The 21,685-nt window shown below is 34.1% G+C and overlaps 4 protein-coding genes across 19 annotated transcripts; 3 read left to right on the forward strand and 1 right to left on the reverse strand.

Annotated features, from left to right (window-relative positions):
• Positions 1–418: 418 nt before the first annotated feature.
• Positions 419–4,382, reverse strand: LOC137826516 (probable methyltransferase PMT19). Its single transcript, XM_068632506.1, has 6 exons — positions 3,575–4,382; positions 2,662–2,872; positions 2,055–2,358; positions 1,192–1,581; positions 937–1,014; positions 419–767 (listed from the first exon to the last, which is right to left on the reverse strand). The coding sequence occupies exons 1-6, from the start codon at positions 4,124–4,126 to the stop codon at positions 560–562; spliced, it is 1,743 nt and encodes a 580-aa protein (XP_068488607.1). The 5' UTR covers positions 4,127–4,382; the 3' UTR covers positions 419–559.
• A 4,726-nt stretch (positions 4,383–9,108) lies between these two features.
• On the forward strand, positions 9,109–13,225 carry LOC137823853 (uncharacterized). The gene is made up of 11 exons (XM_068629159.1): positions 9,109–9,368; positions 9,444–9,538; positions 9,721–9,778; positions 10,178–10,372; positions 10,527–10,603; positions 10,750–10,832; positions 11,238–11,289; positions 11,605–11,673; positions 12,097–12,183; positions 12,277–12,338; positions 12,908–13,225. Exons 1-11 carry the CDS (start codon positions 9,248–9,250, stop codon positions 13,044–13,046), a joined length of 1,038 nt encoding a protein of 345 aa, XP_068485260.1. The 5' UTR covers positions 9,109–9,247; the 3' UTR covers positions 13,047–13,225.
• Positions 13,226–13,630: 405 nt separating this feature from the next.
• LOC137823855 (uncharacterized) lies at positions 13,631–15,626 on the forward strand. Its single transcript, XM_068629160.1, has 4 exons — positions 13,631–13,995; positions 14,080–14,361; positions 15,004–15,126; positions 15,319–15,626. Exons 1-4 carry the CDS (start codon positions 13,642–13,644, stop codon positions 15,451–15,453), a joined length of 894 nt encoding a protein of 297 aa, XP_068485261.1. The 5' UTR covers positions 13,631–13,641; the 3' UTR covers positions 15,454–15,626.
• A 1,103-nt stretch (positions 15,627–16,729) lies between these two features.
• Positions 16,730–21,629, forward strand: LOC137823851 (uncharacterized). Of its 16 annotated transcripts, none has more exons than XM_068629143.1 (9): positions 16,730–17,307; positions 17,455–17,736; positions 17,814–17,936; positions 18,503–18,653; positions 19,069–19,092; positions 19,179–19,402; positions 20,111–20,147; positions 20,265–20,411; positions 21,115–21,629. In XM_068629143.1, exons 1-8 carry the CDS (start codon positions 16,804–16,806, stop codon positions 20,381–20,383), a joined length of 1,464 nt encoding a protein of 487 aa, XP_068485244.1. In that variant the 5' UTR covers positions 16,730–16,803; the 3' UTR covers positions 20,384–20,411; positions 21,115–21,629. The 16 variants fall into 16 exon arrangements, with proteins under 16 accessions (XP_068485244.1, XP_068485247.1, XP_068485246.1 ...); XM_068629146.1 differs by having other exon boundaries at positions 21,264–21,629; XM_068629145.1 differs by having other exon boundaries at positions 21,267–21,629.
• The last annotated feature ends 56 nt before the right edge of the window (positions 21,630–21,685 follow it).

Genomic DNA, 21,685 nt, shown 5'->3' on the forward strand with positions numbered 1-21,685 from the left:
ATTAATCACGACTAAAATTCATTAAACTAAAAAATTACGTGGATTAAGTATAAAAAGTTCAAAAAAAAATTCCCAACAAATTCAAGGATATTTCTTCCTGCACCCCTACATTTTTTGAAATACAATAATTATCCTTAATAATTTTGAGTGATTTTAGAATAGGGATTACATAAGAAAAAAATATTTTCAAAATAGGAGTTTGATAAACAAAGTATGTTTATGAAATAGGAAATCTAAAAAATCATTTTGAAATATTCTTACCATAACACATTTTTTTTAATATTCAAAATGAAATTGATAAAATGTGTTTGAAAAATATTCCAAAAAATTAATCTGGAAGTTATTTTTAAAAAGAGTAAAATGATCTTTTATGGGATGCAGGAGAAAGATCCAAAACTAAAACTCACATTCATCCAAATGCCATTCAAAATAGTAAACTCTATTTATTGATTTTTATTTATATATTCACCCTAGTCATGCCAAAAAAATAATCCAAAGAAGGTATTGTTAGAAAGTAATAGAAATGAGGTAACTAAGAAACACATAACATCAAACACATTTAATGAGTATCGTTAAGATCAATAAGCATAATCATTTCCATATGAAAAGGTCCATTCTGGTCACCAGCCACTACTGTTCCTTTCCATCTCATTTTATCAGTTATTTCCTTTACTTTAAGGATCACATCTCTTTCATCTCTAATGATCACAGCTCCTTTCGGACGAACTATTCGATGCATCTCCAAAACAATGTCACCTATGTCACACCTACAACAGATCAACAAACATTACTATGATACGTTGATAATCATACACCAGATTACAACTGAAAAGATATATCGGTTAAATCATAGTTGTAAACTGATATTTTTCAATTTGCAGTTATCAGAGTAACATTTTCGTATCTAAACTTTGTGAAACTGATGTAGTTTCCTACTTGTCCATATACATGCTGAATAGACCACTGGCATGTATCAAGTCATATGTTCGAGGGTATGTAGAAAAGGGCTCACACCTGCAGCAAGCAAGACAATGTTGTTCATTCATTATTCACACACTCAGATGCAGACAGAGACAGAAGTAAATATACATGTCACAGAATAGTAGTAGCTAAAGAACTCTGAGGATCATTTTTACAAGTAACTTATGTAGATTGAAGAAAAAAGGAGAATTGGGAAAGGAATGTGCACACCAATCCATGTAAGTTCCTATAAGGCCTCGTTCATAGATAATGCCAAGATTGCTGCTTTTTGCATCAAAGGGAACCACATTCATAACCCAAACAGGATATTTCACCATTGCAGCTGCAAATCCTCCAAAGCCAGCATTCATATCCATAACATTTCTGTATTTACCAGAAGAGATGGATTTTAGCATGATCTCATAATCAGACACTCTTCTTTTCCATCTTTGATTATCTTTAATGTAGGCTTTGAGTGTGAATCCGTCATCATTTTCATTTCCAACCCTTGGTGGAACAGTTTCCAACCTCATAGGCCATTTCTCAAGAACGCCACCAGATTCTTCATGGACATCTTTCACGTCTGGAAGAGGAAAAATGCATGCAGTCATTTTGGTATACCTGTTGAATGGTTCGTAACTATGAAGTATAAATATAATACAAGGGAAAATGATGAAGAAGTTATGAGAAAAAATGATCACAGAAACCTTAGCAAAACAGAAAAGTCTAAGTTTTTGTATGGATTATGGACAGCAGAAACCTTAGCAAAATACAAATTTCCTTAAACAATGGCACGACAATGAGAATCATGTCCTAACACACAATATTACTTAACTTTTCATAAACATTATTCCCCATGAGATATTTCCTAACAGGACTAAAAATCACACAATTTATTTTTCTCATTTCTATATCCTCTCAATTTGTGAGTTGATGAAATAAAGAGATTAGAAGTGATATATTTACAACTTGCATCAATCTACAATTCTATTTTTTCATACAAAACTTGCACCAGTTTACGAAAATAACATTTTTTCATATCAAAGTATATATTGGAGTAGGTTCTCAAGTATCATTATTGTAAAGAAACTTACCATCCAGCATCAGGGTCAGATTCAGATGAGTTGCAGAACTTGGGGGATCTCAAAGTCTTCAACTTTTGCATGCAACTGATGTGATCTGTGTGTTTTTGCCAGACAGCAATCTGATCTCTCTCAGCAACTTTTTCCCAACACATTTGCTTGGCAAGGTCTTCTATAATATTTTGCTCCTTTTCTAGCACCCAAGGCTCTATTTCCCACGCTTTGTAGTTTACCCTCCAATTTATGGGTGGCCCAGACAGTACCCAAAATCCACCAGGACGCAAAATTCGGTCAATCTCTCTCAGGTATAGCCCATCTTCAACAATTAAAGAAATATCAGAGCAGCATCATAAGTGGAAACCAAGTTCTCTGCAATGAACTAGCTGAATTAATTAAGTGCTGCTTCTTATGTTAAAACACTTAGTTGTGGCATTAAATGAAGCTGTCCAACAGATAAATAATATAAATCCCATGTCATGTGAGATTATTCCATGGTAAGCCAATTAATACTAAGTAAAATGCCCATATCCCAATAAATAGTATAGCCAAATGGAAGAAGAGATTTTTTTTCTGATGCAAACATTTAGTGTCAAAGTGAAAACATTAAAGTTAGTAATACCATAAGCAGTCCATGGGACAAGGCATCTAGAGCAATGAACCATATCAAATGATCTTGAAGGGAATGTTAGCCTGTGAATGCTTAGTACTCCAAGCATTGCAGGGAGTCCCCTTTCTAGGGCAAACTGTACTTGAGATTGATGCTCATCACTTGGTGCTAGTGACATTGTCAAGATATCATAGTCCATCAGAGAAGCTCCAAAGCTTGCAACCTGCAATTATGCATATTTGGAACACACATTCATCACAAGTAATGATAAGTAGGAGTTTAATTTTTATGCATTATCAACATAAAAAGAGCATACTTTAAAAAAATCAGTTTTTATTTAAAAGTAACTGCTGATAAGTACACCCAAAGAGATGGACCAAGCTTCATCAGGCAAAGTGAAAATTTTCCCACATAGAGCTAAAACGAAAATCAATGCAGCTATAAAACCACAAGTTTTTTACTGGGTAATAATTAGTACAATTAAACAGGTTCAATATGAAACACACTAATCAAAACATGAAAGGACATTCAAATCCTAGGTTCCCCATTTGCCTCAAGTTCTGTAGAAGGGGAAGAAAACTAAAAGAATCAGTTTTTCAGTTTAAAGAAGACATGGCAACTCAGCAACTACAAAAACAGTATTTTTCACTATGATAGCAGGCCAAACAAGAGAAGACAAAACAGAGTAAAGATAAAGATAAAGATAAGCCAGCGAAGCAGTTTAAGGAAAGATAGTGGAAGAAAAGAAAAGGCACAAGAAACAATATATATAACTAAGTTAACTATAATTTTCAATTTGATGAAAGATTATGGTTGTTACTTTCAGATAGATATCAGACTTACTGATATGTAAAGTTGATGTTGAGATATCAATTTGCATGAAAGTTTTTATATATAAAAAAGAAGAAGCTAACTATAAGCTCACCCCACAACCAACATCAAGCACAGTTCTGATATTCCCAGATTTCAAAGACACTGGAAGAAGACGGTCTAGAGCATGAACATAACCATTGACACCTTCGGTAAACGAAGTGCCACCTCCTGGAAACACAAAACGGTCACCTTCCAACCTAACCCAATTTTGCGACTTTTTATACTCCACTAGCTTGGGAAAAGGCACGTTACTGAACCATGCAGTGTCCTTGCTCTTAGGCCAAGGAAACGGGGTTTGGTAGCCTGGTGGGGTTGGAATGAGGCACCTCAACCTTTGAGTTCTCTCTGGGCAGTGACGCTCTTTACGGAACCATTTGGCCTTTGGGAAGCGTCTGGCCCTTAGAGGGTCTTGGCATGGACAGTGATTGGTGTAGTTACTTGGGCAGAACTCAAAATCTGAGGGTTGCAAATGCAAGTGTTTGTAGAGGTGAGGCGAAGTGAAGAAAGAGGGAGCAACGAAGATGTAGATGATGAGAGAGACCAAGAGAAGAATGGTGGACAAGATTTTGAGACATGGGTTGTTCGTCTTTACCATCATCATCATCAAAAGTCCGAGGTGGTTTTCTGCTGATTTCTCCAAACTCTTGTCTTGTAACGTGCGTGTTTCTATTTCTATCAATATGTTTATCTATCTATCTATCAGCTATTTATGGTGAGGAATGTGAGAAGAGGATTATCCTATGTTTATCTGTGTTAGCGTGAGTGAGTAAGAAATGAATCCTTGGTTTCTTTCATATTATGCCATGTGAACTCCCAAACATAACCGGGTTCAAATCAAGAGAAAGATTCGAGCTACCCTCGGTCGGTCATTCTGCTCGGTTCCTCCCTTATTGTTAGTTACAGATTGGGATAGTATCGGCAAAAGATACTCTAAGTTTAAGTTAGAATTCGGTATTCGATATAAGTGTTATTAATACATTAATACTGTATGACTATTAATACTATGACGATCTTTGAAATCTGTGACTATTTATATAATTATCATATACTCTTTGTTATTGAACCGAAACAAAAAGTTTGATTTTAGGAGTGCATTACCTGGTGATGATTTTGGTCATGTCTGTCGGTTTAAACTAAGTGTTGTTGAGTTATTAGGATATCGTACCTGGTCTTTAAAATCTGTGACTATTTATATGATTATCATATACCCTTTGTTATTGAACCGAAATAGAAAGTTTTGTCTTAGAAGTGCATTACCTGGTGATGATTTTGGTCATGTCGGTCGGTTTAAACTATGTTGTTGAGTTATATATCGGTGGTTCTTGCTTTTTAGGTTAACAGTGGAATGAGTTTCAGAAGAAAAATAAAACAGAAGAGATGGAGAGAAACAGAGTTTCTGCTTCTAAAATTCTTAATTTTCGGAGACTGCAAAGAATTTTTCATACTTTTATGCTTCTCTTCTGCCATACCAACTTACTTATCTTTTTTCTTTTTTTGAGATCAAACCCTTCTTAATTATAGAGTAACTCGAATCATATATATAGCCATTTTAAGAAAATTATTGGTAAGTCATAAATGTAACATTAATTACGTAATCCACTTCCTAAAAAACATTAAATAATCAATTATGTAAATTAAAGCTTGAAAGAAATGTGAGGAAAGAAAACAAAAATATCAATTTCTCATTATGCGAATTCCAAAATTTCTAATAATAATTAGAGTGAGTAAGCTAGATTTGATTTTTTGTATAGAAAATACAAAACTTCATTAACTGCTTTGTATTTATATAAGCAATAGACCAATAAGGTTGCACCACTGCAAGATTCTGAAGCATGCAGAGCAGCGCAAATAATGTGACAAATTATTATTTTTTAGTGTACGAATGTATGATATTTAATTATAAATCAATATACAATAAAAACGATATTAATTATTATTTGAAATTGGAGGTTGTGACCTTCACTAGTTAGGCTTTGCCATATATGCTGGTTAGGGTTTGCACTGCGCCGTTATAAAAAAAATGTGGACAAGTTCATTATTTTCATATGTTTACCCTTTAGAGGGTGGATTACTCTGTATAATAATAAATAGAAGGTGTTTTTTTTTTCTCTTTTTCAATAATTTTAAAAATTAAAATAATTGTTCTAAATTTTGAAAGGTAAAATAGTTTATCTAAATTTTATATTTTCTTTTGAATTTTTATTTTTATAATTGATTTTTATATCATGAAATTTAAATTACGAAACTTGTGATGTATAGAAAGAAATTTGATGAAGTTAGAAAGAAACATCTTAATAAAAAATACAAAATTATTTTCTTCAATTTTTTCCTGATTCTCATCCATGTTATGTTCCTAATCATTTCAGTAAATTAAAGTGAATATTGTCACATCAACACTACCACACCACAGTAAAATATATGAAAAAAATAACTAGTGATATATATATATATATTATTACAAATACATTATTATTATTTTACTTTTAATAAAAATATAATTTAAGTGGAGAGACCAACCTTATTATCACCCTTATTTAAACACAAGTTTAAAAGTTTACTTTGAGGTTAAATTTTAACATAAATTCACACTAAAATCTTCACAATAAATAAAATGGTGTTATATAAATACGATTTACCCAAATTAATAATTGGAAAAATAATAATGTATTTTAATAAAATTCAGGAAAAATTAGATCAAGAGACATCAAAATGCAATAAGTAAACAAATTATTTTTCTGACTATCTCATAAAAATAAACATAAAAAGAGGTAAATATATTATTGAGTTAAAAATATTTAGAAAGATTTGTTTTATATTTATCATTTTCAGTGATGATGGTATTTACCCCTTCAACTTTTACATATATATTTTATTTTATACATTATCGCGATGGATCTTTGATTTTTTTTTTTTAAAATAAACACCTAATTATTATAATTTTATCTTTATTTGCTTTTATTAAAATGAGGCCATTTTCTAAGTGAAAAACCATGACACTGATTTATTGAGAAAGTAGAATACTAGTTAAGGGAAACCTCATTTTGTTGGAAGAGTTGTTTTATTTGTATAATTAGAATTTAAATTTTATCATATGCTTAAAACGTAAAATAAAATAAAATACAGTAACTAGTATTAGCTATTTGTGGGTAATTTTGGCTCAATTATAATTATTAACTTTATTCTTTGACAGGTAAACACCTAAAAATCAATTCCATCTTAATTAATGGTCAAATTTCAATCGTTTTAGAAAACTTATTTCATATTAATTTGGGGTTAAATTATTTAAAAAAAAACCTCAATCTTTTATTATTTTTAGTTCATTTTTGTAACGGGCTTATTATATAACTTGTGTTTCCAAACATTAACAAAATTTAGAGTTTTTGAAAAAATAAAAACCTTTCTGATTTTTTTACTATTTCCCTTTTTATTTGTTGTAAATTATTGTTTATTATATTCCAACATGTGGACAAATTAGTTGTAAAAAGTTAATGAACGATTAATATTCGAGATAAATAAAGTATTCTATCTTTTAAATTTTTATTTTAATTTTATAAACAACAAATCCAAGGAAATCGTATAAGAAAGTAAGCAACTAAAAAAAATCAACGAAAATTTAAAAAATAAAGTGTGACCGTGAACCTGATGCAACCAAATAATCAAACTATTTTTACGTTTATTTCATTTGATTAAATTATATATTTTATACCTCAATTAAATAATAGTTTAAGAAGTGTAAACTTCAACTCATTCTTACAGAATTTTTCGTTCAAACTCAATATTAATAATACGATTACTTAAGGTTTTCAATCAAGATAACGGTTATTTATAGTTGATCATTTTTGTATAGGTCTAAAATTAATAAAGAATAAAATTGAATATAGTTATTTATTATTTTTAAAATTTTATTTATTCTTTTATGTTAATTTTAAAATAATAAAATTTTGATAGTGTACTAATATATATTTTTATGTTTATTTTATTTTACTATTTTGACATATTTTTAAAATAATACTGTTTTATCCTAAAATGTTTGAAAAAAAAAATGTTATTGTTATATTTTCTATAGTTTATTTTAATAAATACGAATACAAATATAGTAATAATAAAAAAAATGTGAATATACATGCGTTCGTATTAGTATTTATAAGACATAATTATCTTTTTGATTCATACATTAAAGGTTAATAGTCAATTTGATCTAATAGTTTTTAAAAAAATTAATTTTGTCATAAGTTTTTTTAAAATGTAAGCAAGTTGGTTCCTTATGGTAATTTTGCATGAACGACATTAAATAATTATGATGAGACACACAAGATAGCAGAGGTGAGGTGAATTTCACGTGTAATCAAATACCATTTTCTTTTCCTATTCATCCTTCAACATCAAACCTTGTCTTCACCCTCACCTAAATGTCATTCTTTTCCCTCCATCTGACAAAGGATTTCGTCTCTGGTATGGAAGATGAGATCCTTGATGGAGAGAAGAGAAGGAGATTTGAATGAAAGTGAAAATAAGGTTTGATGAGGAAAAACAGATAAGAAAAAAAAGAAAGGTATCGATTACTCATACTTATGGATAGAAATGACATTATGTATGTCATATCATCACCAATGTTATTAATGTAAATTTAACATAAAAAATCAAATTACATATTTAAAAAAAATAATTGAGGATAAAATTAATTTTTTTAAAATCAGACCTTTATGTTGAGGTCAACAAATAATTATGACTATTTATAATTAGTATTCATTTTATATATATTTTTTTTATTGTGCACTACCACAGATGCGTGTTCAAACTTGTAATCATGAAAAAAAAAAAATTAATGTGTATTAAAAATAGTGAATGAAGCATATTGGATGGTTGGTGGTTAGTATTTTGGCACGTTGAAAGGTGAAATGAAACAGCCGAAAAGCGGGAAAAAAAGGAAAGCACCTTACGCGGCTCAAAGAACATGACTTTCTTTTTCTTCAAAGGATAAAGCTGAGTTCAGATACTCTACTTCAAATAACATATGTTCAAATTTTATATTCTATATTTTAACTACATTTTACAAAACAAAAACATTATAATATATAAGTGACTTAAATTTATTTTACAAATAAGTTTAGAAGATTCTATTGAAATTAAGATGATAAAAAAATATTTAGACTTAATCTAATGAGAATTTATATTGGACCTATCATGTCACCGAATACTATTTTTGATGTGATGATTTTTGTTTCGACTTCAAGTTTAAAAGATAGTATCGTTAGGCTTAATCACCGATCTAAAGTATTGTCTGTTTTGTAGGTCGGTGTTTTATTACTGTTTTGTTTTTAAAAAGCGTTACCTCAATTACTAAATAGTGTGATAGTATATTTAGCGTAATAAAATAGTTTTAAGAAAAAATATAATAAAAATTAAATTTATAATTAAATAATATAAAAAGGGATAAAGAGAATAATAGTGATGAGTGTAGAAAAAAGTGATTTTGAATGTATGATGGTTGATTAGCGTTTGAAGTCCACTCTTTTAAAAGAGAGAGAGAAAGGAAGAAGTGATGTTGACTATAAAGTGATAATTGACGGCTGAAAGGCGTTGCTTAAAATTCTGCTGAAAATCACTTTTTTTGGCTTTTCACTTTCTCACGCAGCCAACTCTCATTCCCTCCCAAATACAATTCTGATCAAAACAACCTTAATTTCACACTGTTGCAGAACTCAGTTTTGTTCTGTTCTCAACTATGATGTTGAATTTTGGTAGGCTTTGGACTCCACACACGCTCATTGGTCTGGGTTTGGGGCAATTTCTTTCTCTTCTCATCACTTCCACAGCCTTCACTTCTTCTGAATTGGCTAAAAAAGGTTTCCTTCATCTCTTATTTTTCTACCTTAACAATGTTCCGTTTTTCTTCTTCTAATGTTTCCTCGTCGTCGTAGGAATCAATGCTCCCACTTCACAGTCCTTCCTCAACTATGTGTTCTTGACGTTTGTCTATGGAACCATTCTCCTATATCGAAGGAAACCACTCAAGGTTATAATACTACATGCTTACTTCACAAATTTGTTCTTAATCTTGAATGAATATCAGTTGATTGAGATTGCTATACTCTTCTGCAAAACACAAATTGTATTCTTTATTTGTGCTTTTCCTCTGCTTCTCTGAACTGAAACATTTTATCACAACTTCACTAACTTCACATGCCTCTGACGCAGGCAAAATGGTACTATTATGTAATTCTCGGATTGGTTGATGTGGAAGCTAATTTTCTTGGTAAGTGTGTGACCTTCCATTCGTATATTATTAAAAAGTGAACTTTAAAACCGGTTTATGAGCCTCTCACACAGAGTGACGTTTGTGTGTGAGACAATATAATGAGTTATTCAATAACGGTCTGATAGCAGGTAGTTTGATAAGTCCAATAAACACTCGCTAGGTTAGGTTCTAAATGACTCTTTATATTAAGAAGTTAACTTTAAACCTAACTCAACCGACTTAATGAGATTTGCACTCACTTATATAAAGACTTTAATCTCTGGTCGATGTGGGATCTCTAACACATATTTACTGGACTCTTCCTATGTATTAAAATGAAGCAAGTCACATGTTGAATTGGATGATCTTATTACTTGCAATTGTATCTAAACTAATTCTCATGCATCTACCGAACAGTTGTGAAGGCATACCAATACACCTCACTGACGAGTGTGATGCTACTTGACTGCTGGTCAATTCCGTCCGTCATGCTTCTTACATGGCTTTTCTTAAAGACTAAATATAGATTCAAAAAGATTACCGGTGTAGTTGTTTGTGTTGCTGGCCTTGTCCTGGTTGTGTTTTCTGATGTTCATGCTGGTGACCGTGCAGGTGGGTGAGATTTTTATGTACTGTTACTTCCATGTCTCTATGCTTAGAAATCTTGCAAAACTAGCAAATTTTTATCTTATATTTAATATCATCAGTAACATGCAGAATTTCACTTATAGTAGTTGTTTGATGATGTCTTACTCACCTGTTATAGGTGGAAGCAATCCTCGTAAAGGGGACCTTCTTGTTATTGCTGGTGCTACACTGTATGCAATCAGTAATGTCAGCGAGGTGAGCTGATTCTACTTCTGCTTTAAAGCATTTTTCAACTCTCTTGCAGCTGATAGGCTATTTTTTGAAATGCACCCGCACCATATTCCTGCATGGTTGATTATATTAATTGTCCTTTTGTTACTGCTATTTCTTTTGTTTTGCAGGAATTTCTTGTGAAAAATGCTGATAGAGTTGAGCTTATGGCAATGTTAGGTCTCTCTGGTGGCATTGTTAGTGCCATTCAAATGTATCCTTCAAATTGACTATATTCAGAACTATGGGATCTTTCTGTTCTGACTTTCAATACATGGCTGTTCTGCTGCATAATTTATGCCAAATAATATTGGTTTGCTCAATGATTTAACAAATTGTTGTGTGTCATAATTATATTGATTGAGGATTGTGATTTGGGAATGAACTTTGAAATGTTGAATTGATCAAGTTGTTGTCACAGTTGAATGAAATGCAATTTTAATTAAGTTCCAACTTCAAGTTTTTAAAATTAATGACTTGTTTTTCTAGGAGTCTGGTGAGATTTTTTTGTCAGTTGAAGTAATGTCGATTCTGAAGTAATGAAGACTTTTATCCACTACTAGAAGTCTATAATTATTTACATTTCTTCTTCCTGTTATATCCTTCATTGTTATTACAGAAGCATACTTGAGCGCAATGAACTTAAATCTATTCATTGGTCAGCTGAGGCAGTAAGCTCTCTTCATCACCCCTCTCACTACAATTGAGTAAATGACATAATTTATCTTTAACTAGGATGCACAATTCAAGTTAAGTTAGAGATCTCACATCGACTAGAGATCAAGATATTTCATCCTTTATAAATGGGTGCAAACCTCAGTTTATAAACCGGTGCAAATGTTACCTTATAAACCAGTTTTATAAGGTTGACTTAGGCTTAAAGTCCACTTCTTATCAAGATATTATGTTGTTGTCAGAACATGTCAACCAGTGTGATGTCTTCAAGCATTATTATTTACATTCATTCCTTTCAATTTTGATTTCAGGCCCTTCCTTTTGTTGGATTTGCAGTGGCCATGTTCATGTTTTACTCTTTAGTCCCTGTTCTGCTTAAGGTATGGATTCAAACCATAGCTATTCTAATTATATTTTTTACAGAAATTATATTTGTATTGTGACACTGGATAAAATGATTGAATAAAGGTTCCAAAACTAAATAGATTGGACTAATCAAAACAATTGATTAAAAGGAAACTCTATGATGCAGTTATTTGGTTTTGTTCTCCCTCTCAATGTTTCTCTATCATTTCTGACACTGATGTTTAATCTGAACCAAAATAATTTAATAGTAATGTACTACTTTTGAAAAATTATCACCCATCAAAATTCTTGAAATTATTTCATAGCATTGGAGAAATTTATCCTGATTCTATAGTCCATTAACATCTAACTGCAATAGCATCTTTCTCGTGCCATTTTTCCCTATCAGTATTTGATTGAGATGTAGTATTTAACTATGCTCTTTTGGTTTGTCACAGATCAATGGTTCTACCATGCTAAATCTGTCGCTGTTGACCTCAGACATGTGGGCTGTGTTAATTCGCATTTTTGCTTATCATGAGAAGGTCTGATAATAATGTTGCAGCCATTTTTTTGCTATTAGAAGTGTGCCACATTTTAACATGCTAACTTCTCTAGAGCTAAATTATGCTTTCCAGGTTGATTGGATGTACTTTGTGGCATTTGGTGCTGTTACCATTGGGCTTGTCATCTATTCAGGGTAAGTATCATTGCACACACTTTCTTATTGTATAGTTTCTGTTGGGACAAATCACACATTTAGATCAGAAGTGAGGGGCGGTTTATGTTGATTTAGATGTGTACCTAGTAAGGGAATTTGAGTTATGCATTGTTGCTATTATTATTGTTCTTGCAATGTATCCGAGATCAAATATCTCCTACCAAATCACTTCTTTTATTCTCTTCCGGTTATTCTTCTTGGATGTCCGAGAGGATGAGATACATACAAAGATATTCCGACGCTTAAGTTAGATGAGCTCAATTTAGGTGATTCAGTACAGATTTCAAAATAACATTATCTTTCACCATAAGGTTCCTTCTTATTTATACTGTTCTAGTGAGTTTTGTTCTCTCAGACCCAATAGACGTTAACCCTACTTTATAATCTCTAATTAGGATTAACGCTCTTAACCTGTTATATGATGTGGATGTTTGTTTTTACCGAAAGACCGTTAGACCGTCTAGGTGTCTGGCCATCCAGGTTTCCGATTTTGTGATATAACAATTATTTTATTAAGTTTTTAGCTGTGGTGTTTCATATTATTGCAGTGGAGACAGAGATGAGGATGAGCAGCCTCCAAATTCTGGCGATGAACTTCGGCCAGCAGTGAAACTGGATGAGGAAGCCAATTTAGGAAATGGGAGCAAAGGAAGTAGGGCTGGAAGCTCAAAGACCTGGGTAGCTTAGTATAGAGCTGCACATTATTCATACATTGTGGGGTAAAGTATCCTCAAGGGAATGGGATTTATTTTGTACTACAACCAGCTCCTGCAAGATTGCAATCCAAGGAGAGAATGTTTCTTGTAATTTAAAGGATGCTTTAGTAGTATGTTGATAATTATTAAGAGGCTAATTTTTAAGTTTAATTCGTTTTTAAAAAATTGGTTATAAGACCTATCGAGCCATAGACCTATCGTATGTGAAAGTAATGTATTATAGGTGATCCGATAAAGTAACAAATATTTTAATAAGACCAACAACAAACTTTGGTACAGATAAACTTTTGGTACAGGTAAACTTTAAATGTTTCTGATCCTATATTAAAAAATCAAATCCTATATTAAAAAATCAACTCTATATTTAATTGAACCTATGAAATGAGTTTTTAACAAAACGGACTTATAATAAGATTTCTACATCTACTTCTATATTATTAAATGCTCAAATATCTATTATTTTCAACAATGCGAAGAAATGCAAAACTTTTGGTAGCACTTAATAATAATAATAATAATAAAATAATAATAATAATAATAGTATAAAGCATGATCCTCTTGTGAGCATGGTGGTGGAAAGAATGGCGAAGGCGAAGGTGCTTAGGGAGCTTCTGCAAACACCGGGCGTTCACCAGGGCCCGGCCTGCTTCGACGCTCTCGGAGCAAAGCTCATTGAATCCGCCGGTTTCCCCTACTGCATCACCAGTGGCTTCTCCATCGCCGCTTCCCGGCTCGCTTTGCCCGACACCGGCTTAATCTCTTACGGCGAAATGCTCGATCAGGGCCAACTCATCGCCCAAGCCGTCTCCATTCCCATCATCGTCGACGCCGACAACGGTTACGGCAACGCCATGAACCTCAAGAGAACCGTCAAGGGTTTTATCGCCGCCGGCTTCGCAGGAATCCTTCTCGAAGATCAGGTCACTCACTCACTCCTCTTTCTCTTCTCCTACCTTCCATTTCTTCGTTGCACTTCTTCTTATTGCCCTAATTGGATTGTACAGGTTGCGCCGAAAGCGTGTGGCCACACGCGCGGCAGGAAGGTGTTGCCCAGGGAGGAGGCGGTGATGAAGATTAGAGCCGCCGTGGATGCTCGAACAGAGAGCGGCTCCGACATTGTGATTGTGGCGCGCACCGATGCTCGGCAAGCCTTGTCCTTGGAGGAAGCGCTCATCAGATGCAGGGCGTTTGCCGATGCTGGGGCCGATGTTCTTTTCATAGACGCTCTCGCTTCCGTTGAGGAAATGAGAGCTCTTTGTCAAGTTTCTCCGAATGTTCCTAAACTGGTATCTTCATCTCTCTCCTCCTAATGCATGCCTTGCCTCTTCAATTGCGACACAAATTGTTCCCCACACTGCATCTATGCAATGCTCCTTGCAAGATTTCTGCATGCTTGATTTCCTCTGTTTCACATTTAAGTCCTGATTTGACTAAATCAACTTCATAAATTGATTTTCATTTAGCAGATTAGTTTAATTTCTTTTCTATTGAGTTTTTACCTATGAGTTTAATTTCGTAAATTTCGTAGGACACTCGTAGACTCGTAGGACACTCGTAGACTCGTAGGACACTCGTAGACTCGTAGGACACTCGTAGACTCGTAGGACAACATGTATCGATGAGGTCATGTATCGATGAGGTGTGAAATTCAAAATGTTGGATTTCCACACATGATCTAATACTGTATCAAAACCTGTTCACTTTTCATGTTGGACCATTTCCATGTATCTGGTTTTATAATTTTGGACAATCCTCCTCTGTTTACTTGGCTTTTGAGAATGAATTAGTTCCATTCGTTTCTAGTGAGTTGGTGACTATGTTGCTGACCACTTCAATAATTCCATTATCACTGACCATTTGTTATTACAACTCAAGATATGAAGTATAAACGCATTCATATTGTTAGCCCCTACTCTCGTGTTGTGTAGGCCAATATGCTCGAAGGAGGAGGCAAAACGCCTATACTTAGTCCTAAGGAACTTGAAGACGTTGGTTTTAAACTTGCTATTTATCCACTTTCCTTGATTGGGGTTTGCATACGAGCAATGCAGGTAACACTTCTTTCCCATTTGTTGTTTTATTACGTTTATGATGCCAAGTTCAGGCTTTAGATCAGATATGCAGAGATACTTGTGGTGCTTGCCTCTGAATATGTTTGATGCATTATTCTTTTGACCTCTTTCACCTCTGTTTTGATGTTTTAATTTCAGACAATAAATATATATATCTGACTGAATTTGTAGGATGCACTCACTGCAATTAAAGGAGGCAATGTTCCTCCTCCAGGAAGCATGCCTTCTTTTGAAGAAATTAAGGACATTGTAGGTTTCAACACTTACTATAAAGAAGAAGAGCGCTATTCTAACCAGCAGCCATAAAGAAATGAGTAAACAGCTAGATTTCTAGTTGATGATGTACTTGTATTCTCAGCCATATCTTTGGGGAGTTACTTTTATTCTTAAATGTCTTTGGGGTATGTTCGAGACTGAATCTCCATCTGGTTAGTAATTTATCAAAAATAAATAGAACCCGTTTAATTAGTTGTTGATAATTTTGACAAATCTTATTAAGTTTCCTGCTCTAACAAAGTTCAAGTAACTTTCATGGTCGATGATGGAAAAAACTGGTCTTCATCGGAATAAGGACCAGTTTTGTGTTTAAAATCATTAGCTCTTAAAACCATCGACAGTATATTGTTCTTCCAAAGATAGAAAGTTGTGATACACTAAGCTAGAACTGAAATGTGTTTAATGGGATGTCTGTATTGATGAAGAACTACACAAAGATTAGATCACCTATCTCACTCCCTGGTTTATAGAGGAAAATATTCAACTAAATCTTCGTTCTTTTTTAATTTTTAGGATACTTTTTCATTCGAAATTTTAGTTATTTTTTTGACAGTAATCGGGTTTAGTTGGTTGAACTCTTTTTCTAAATATACACTTTTCTACTCGGTTGTGGACGGATGTATTTATAGCAAGCATTCTTACCTCTAGAACAGAGTAGAAAGTCCATTTTGTAAATGCTAAAACATGAACGTGTTATATCAGAATTTAAAACCAATAACTCGATAATGATAAGGTATCGATATAGGTCGAAAAGATTCTTTAACCCCTCAATTAGGGGGGCAATCCTTCCTTTGCATTCCTCCCTTTGGACTTCGATTTGGGATTTTGATACTAATAGTTCTACCTCACTTAAGAGTAGTGAGTCGAGGTTAATTATATTTTATATATTTTTTTCTGTTTTAATCTATCTGTCACTTAAGAGTCGAGGTTAATAATAGTTTATATATTTTGTCCTATTTTAATCTATCGATACATCTTTTAAAAATAAGATCGTAACGAAATATTAATCTTCAAAAGGAGACAATATTTTTAATACGGTGATTGATTATAGCGATACTATCTCTTGAATTTAAGATCAAAAATATATTATAATGATTTTTTTTTAGACAAAATCTCATAATCTTGCTTATTCACTACTCTAGGAGACATTATTGTATTAAATCACTTAGAAGAAAAAAGATGATAACATTTTATAAGACGAGAACTTACAAGCTTAACAAGAGTGATTTTGGTATCAACTAGTTTAAAAATGAGAATTAAAATTAAATTATATTTATTTTGAAATAGTTAGTGATTAGATTGGACAAAAAATAAAGTGGACTTAAATTGAATTGGTTGGAGAAAGCAAGGAGAGTGAGTAGTGAGAGTAGAGAGAGAGCGATGAAGGTTTCAGCGGTTGGCAATGCCTCTGTGACGGTTGGTCTTACTTTTGGTGGTGCCGGTGGCGCCCTCCCATTCCACTCTTCTTCCGTTTCGTTCCTCCGAACATCCAAATCCTCAGTTGTCACAGCTTCTTCTCTTTCTGGCAACGATGCTTCTTCTCCTTCTTCACCCGCCAAGCTCCTTCGACGAATCCTCGACTCCCCGGGGGTTCACCAAGGCCCCGCATGTTTCGACGCTCTCAGCGCCAAGCTCGTTCAGACCGCCGGCTTCCAGTTCTGCTTCACCAGCGGCTTCTCCATCTCCGCTTCCAGGCTCGCCTTGCCCGATACCGGTCTCATCTCTTACGGCGAGATTCTCGATCAAGGCCACCTCATCACCCAGGCCGTCTCCATTCCCGTCATCGGCGACGCCGACAACGGCTACGGCAACGCCATGAATCTCAAGAGAACTCTCAAAGGATACGTTGCCGCCGGTTTCGCTGGAATCATTCTCGAAGATCAGGTCAGTTAGGTTTCATCAATGGATCTCGGTATTTCGAGAAATTAGTATCGGATACACAATTCCAACGTTTCATTGGTTAGTTAGTTAGGTTTGTTTGTTATGGACTCAGCTTATCGGTGTGATTGAGTTGATTATGGCGTTGGTTAGGTAGCGCCGAAAGCGTGTGGACACACGCGCGGGAGGAGAGTGGTGTCGAGAGAAGAAGCGGTGATGAAGATTAAGGCGGCCGTGGATGCGAGAAGAGAGAGCGGTTGCGATATTGTCATTGTGGCGCGTACGGATTCTCGCCAAGCTGTGTCGTTGGATGAAGCGCTTGTTAGGTCGAGGGCGTTCGCGGATGCCGGAGCTGATGTTCTTTTCATAGACGCGCTTGCTTCCAGAGAAGAGATGAAGGCTTTCTGCGAAGTTTCTCCGCTTGTTCCCAAAATGGTACGATTCTGTTAATCGAAGAGATGAATGAATGCATTGGTGCTTCGAATGATTTGTTGGGTTGTGCTCTTGTGTAGGCCAATATGCTTGAAGGTGGTGGCAAGACGCCGATACTTAATCCTATGGAGCTTGAAGAGATTGGTTTTAAGATTGTTGCATATCCCCTTTCCTTGATCGGGGTTTCTATACGAGCAATGCAGGTCATTCGTCTTCCTTCTTTTTCCTTTTTGAACTGATTGATTCTTATTATTATATCTGCATAAGTTCAGGTTTTGAATGAGACATGCTAACCAAGTACTTGTTTGTAAATTTTTAACATTCACCACCAAATCCCCGCTCGTGATTGCACTGCAGCTCGTGCTAAGTAACCAAAATGCCTGACTAATGCCCAATACCATCTGTTATATTTATGTTTATCCAAATGATATACCAAAACAAGTTGTACTTTCAAATATAATATGCCTAAAGGTCCTGAGCAAATAAAAGAAAGCAACCTATATAATGGAGCTCGGCCAAAGACATAGCTACTAGGAAAGAGTTGATCTCTTGATAGTTTGCTACCCAAGTGCCTTTTGATTTGGATGACATAGAGGGGGGTGAGTTGCACTAACCGAGTGTGGTTGTTGGAAGAATTATACCTTTATCTTTTCAACTCCTTTATTATAACAAGCCATAGTTATATCACTATTTTCTGATGTTTCTTTTGCAGTATCGTTTAGAATTTTTTTATTTGCTGATAAATAATATCTATGATTGCATTTTGTAGGATTCACTTATAGCCATTAAAGGAGGTCGTCTTCCTCCTCCAGGAAGCATGCCTTCTTTTGAAGAAATTAAGGATATCTTAGGGTTCAATGCTTACTACGAAGAAGAGAAGCGTTATGCTACAAGTACCAATCCGCAGCTTTCCAAGGGAGGTAGGATAGACAGAACTTAACAAAAAAATAATTTTTAATCTTTCTTCTATAAAGGGATATTGTAGTGTAATGGCAGTAGGCTTCTGAGGGTCATAAACAATTTGTTAGCCGGCAATCAATATCTATCAAATTATTACTTAATGGTTTCAGCACTTTACTTTCATAAACATGTGTTGGGCTTAGGAGGATTCGATGATGAATAAACCTTATGAATTCATCTGTGTGTGGAGAGAAGCATTTGAACTTTATCAAGGTCTATTATGTGAAATGGACATGTTCATTGCAGAATATCATATTAAATATTTGATTAGTATTTTATCAAAATAAATAAAATCCATTTAATTAATCATAGATAGTCGTGACCTGAGAGAAAATTAGACCTCCATCTTTTGTAAGCAAATCTCTTTTGTTTCAGCTCTAGGGAGAGTCAAAGGCAGAGGTAAAGGTCTCGTGCTGATTTTCACGTTGTAAATATATATTGTGCATTTCGGTCTTGCATTCTCATGGTAATTAGTTATTTGTCAGAGAGCAGTAGCCTATACAGTATACGACGGAGAGATCAAGTTGATTCTGAGCAGACAAGTCAAAGTTTCAAAGATCCCATTGTGGAAGTTATAACACCTGATGATGTGTACAATAAATATGGTGCAGATAGTTCAAGGAACCCTTTTTCTGGTATCTGGTCTCGAACTCTCAGAGTAAAAATAACGGGCAGAGATGGATTTGAGAGACTTGATGTTAGGATTCCTGTAAGTGATCATACCTTCCTGATGCACTAAAAAAAGAATAATGATTTATTCATATTAGTTGTTCAGAAGACTCGGAATTAGTTAAGGATGGGGCGTACTGGTTTCCAGTTTTGATATGAATGATTTTACCATAAGTTGATGTGCATCTGTCTCTATAATTCCAATTACACGATTTCCTTTTTATATTCTATCACAATTTCTAACATACGTAAAAATCCACGTGTATTTCTATTTATTCTAACTTTTTATGCTTGTTCCTTATGTTATCTCACCATTCTCCGCCATCATTGAAACCTCATGAACTATCATCTATTTTCCATTCAAGTTAATATCTGAATTTATCTATTTGGAATCGTAATAGTGATGTAAATAGTATAATTGGATGTCCGAATTTCCCAAATTAATCATCTTTCTTCCACCACTTTATGCTTGCCCTTCTCCTTCCCCACTATTTGGAAGAAGAGAAAGAGAAATGGAATATAGTACACAACATTAGTTTTATAAATGCCTATCTGCAACTATTTTGTTCTGTACTGCATCATGCCAAGGCTTTATCTCCCTATGTTGTGGTTATGCATAGTTTCTGGGTAACTCCTCTGTGTCATTCAGTTCTTCATCTTTAAATGATGTGCATGTTCAATTCAATGTTGCTCCAATTAAGATTTCCTGTTCCCTTTTCTCATGATACACATAATTTGCTATATGCAGGCTGGATTTCTGGATGGAATCACAAACATAGTTCCTGGTACTACTACTATTTAGAAATTATTAATTAGTATATAAATAGACGTCTTTTCCAAATTTGCAACTCAGTGCTTCTTTTCACAATTTCTGTTGATTGAATTTTCATAACTTTTTACAGCTTTGGGTGGCGTAAACATCAAAGAACTGTTGGACGATGCGGCTGAGGAAGTTGGGGGAAAACTCTTGATAGATTTTAAAGACAGGATGGGGGACAGGATTCAAGTATTTTTGGAGTGATTCCACATTTCTTTTCTCAAGTTCAACGGTAATTTGTTCTCCACCATTCTTGTTTTATTAGAGATAAAAAAAGAAAGAAATTAAAGCGAGATAAAAATGTATTACGTGAATAAGAGATTCTCCTTATGAAGAAATCAAACTAGAGATTCAAAAAAATCAGTTAAGAAAAGATATCCAATCCTTAAACACAGATATCTGTTAAGGGAAACCCTGAAATTGTGAGATTACAGCGAATAGAACAAAGTGCTATATCTCGCAGAAGCTGCTAATTCAGAGAGCTTTCTTTAAAGACACGACGACAATCACACTAGGCAGCACATCGCCACAAAATTTTTGCTTTTTTTTAATGTTATTCTTGGCTCCCCCACTATTATTCATCATGATCCAGATTTTATAAATGTTTGTTCTTTTTTTTTTTTCTGGTGATGGTGGTGGTTGCTGGGTGTGGGTCTGGCAGCTCCTTGGATGTCTATCCAACAACTTCCCTTTCCATAATTTGTTACATTCACCTAAAAAGGGTCCTCCGATATTTTACATTAATATAATGCTTGTAAAAGCATAATCCAACAAGAAGACTATGTCTATCTATGCTTCATGGCATTTTCAAAATTTAAATTCTTTCCGCTCTTTCAGCATGTTACCTTACCGAGTTAAAATTTATTTGTTCCCTAAAGAAATAGAAGACTTAATGTTCCCTAAATCTATGTGTGCTGCTTCTTTTTTTGTAACAGAATTCAACAATTGGAAAGGCTCTGGATTGTCTTGTCTTTCATTTTGTTTATGTAATTCCGGATTTATGAATTGTACTATATTTGAGTACAAAATTAGAATTGGTTGACTTGTTTAGTTGCAATTCTGAACATAATACCGTAATTTAAAGTAGGGGAGTCTGAGGGCAGTAATGATGAGATGAAGCAAATCCCTGCAATATTGAACATTTGGATGACAAAGTCTTGTTTGTTATATTCGTTGATAATGATCTTCCAGGACATTGATGGTTTATACTGATGAAGGTGGTAACCGGAAGGCAAGGCACGAATGAGCTTGGTCGTTGATGGGGGCACAAACATGGTCCTTTCTGCTCGTGTCATCGGGACTGAACCAATAGTTTCAAATATCACATGAAAAAAGTAAAGTTTTGTTACCACTATAGTCGGTTATGCAAACTATTTGAATATAATAAGACTGGTGCAATTTTACCGTTAATATATTAACCCAATTTTCCTTGTTCTGGTAAGGAGAAAAATGTTCATGTCCTATCAGTTCTGAGGTTTAGTTACTTTACATCGATTATTTTGAGTT

Source organism: Phaseolus vulgaris, chromosome 8 (genome assembly GCF_000499845.2).
Source record: "Phaseolus vulgaris cultivar G19833 chromosome 8, P. vulgaris v2.0, whole genome shotgun sequence".
In the NCBI taxonomy this organism is placed as follows: Eukaryota; Viridiplantae; Streptophyta; class Magnoliopsida; order Fabales; family Fabaceae; genus Phaseolus; species Phaseolus vulgaris.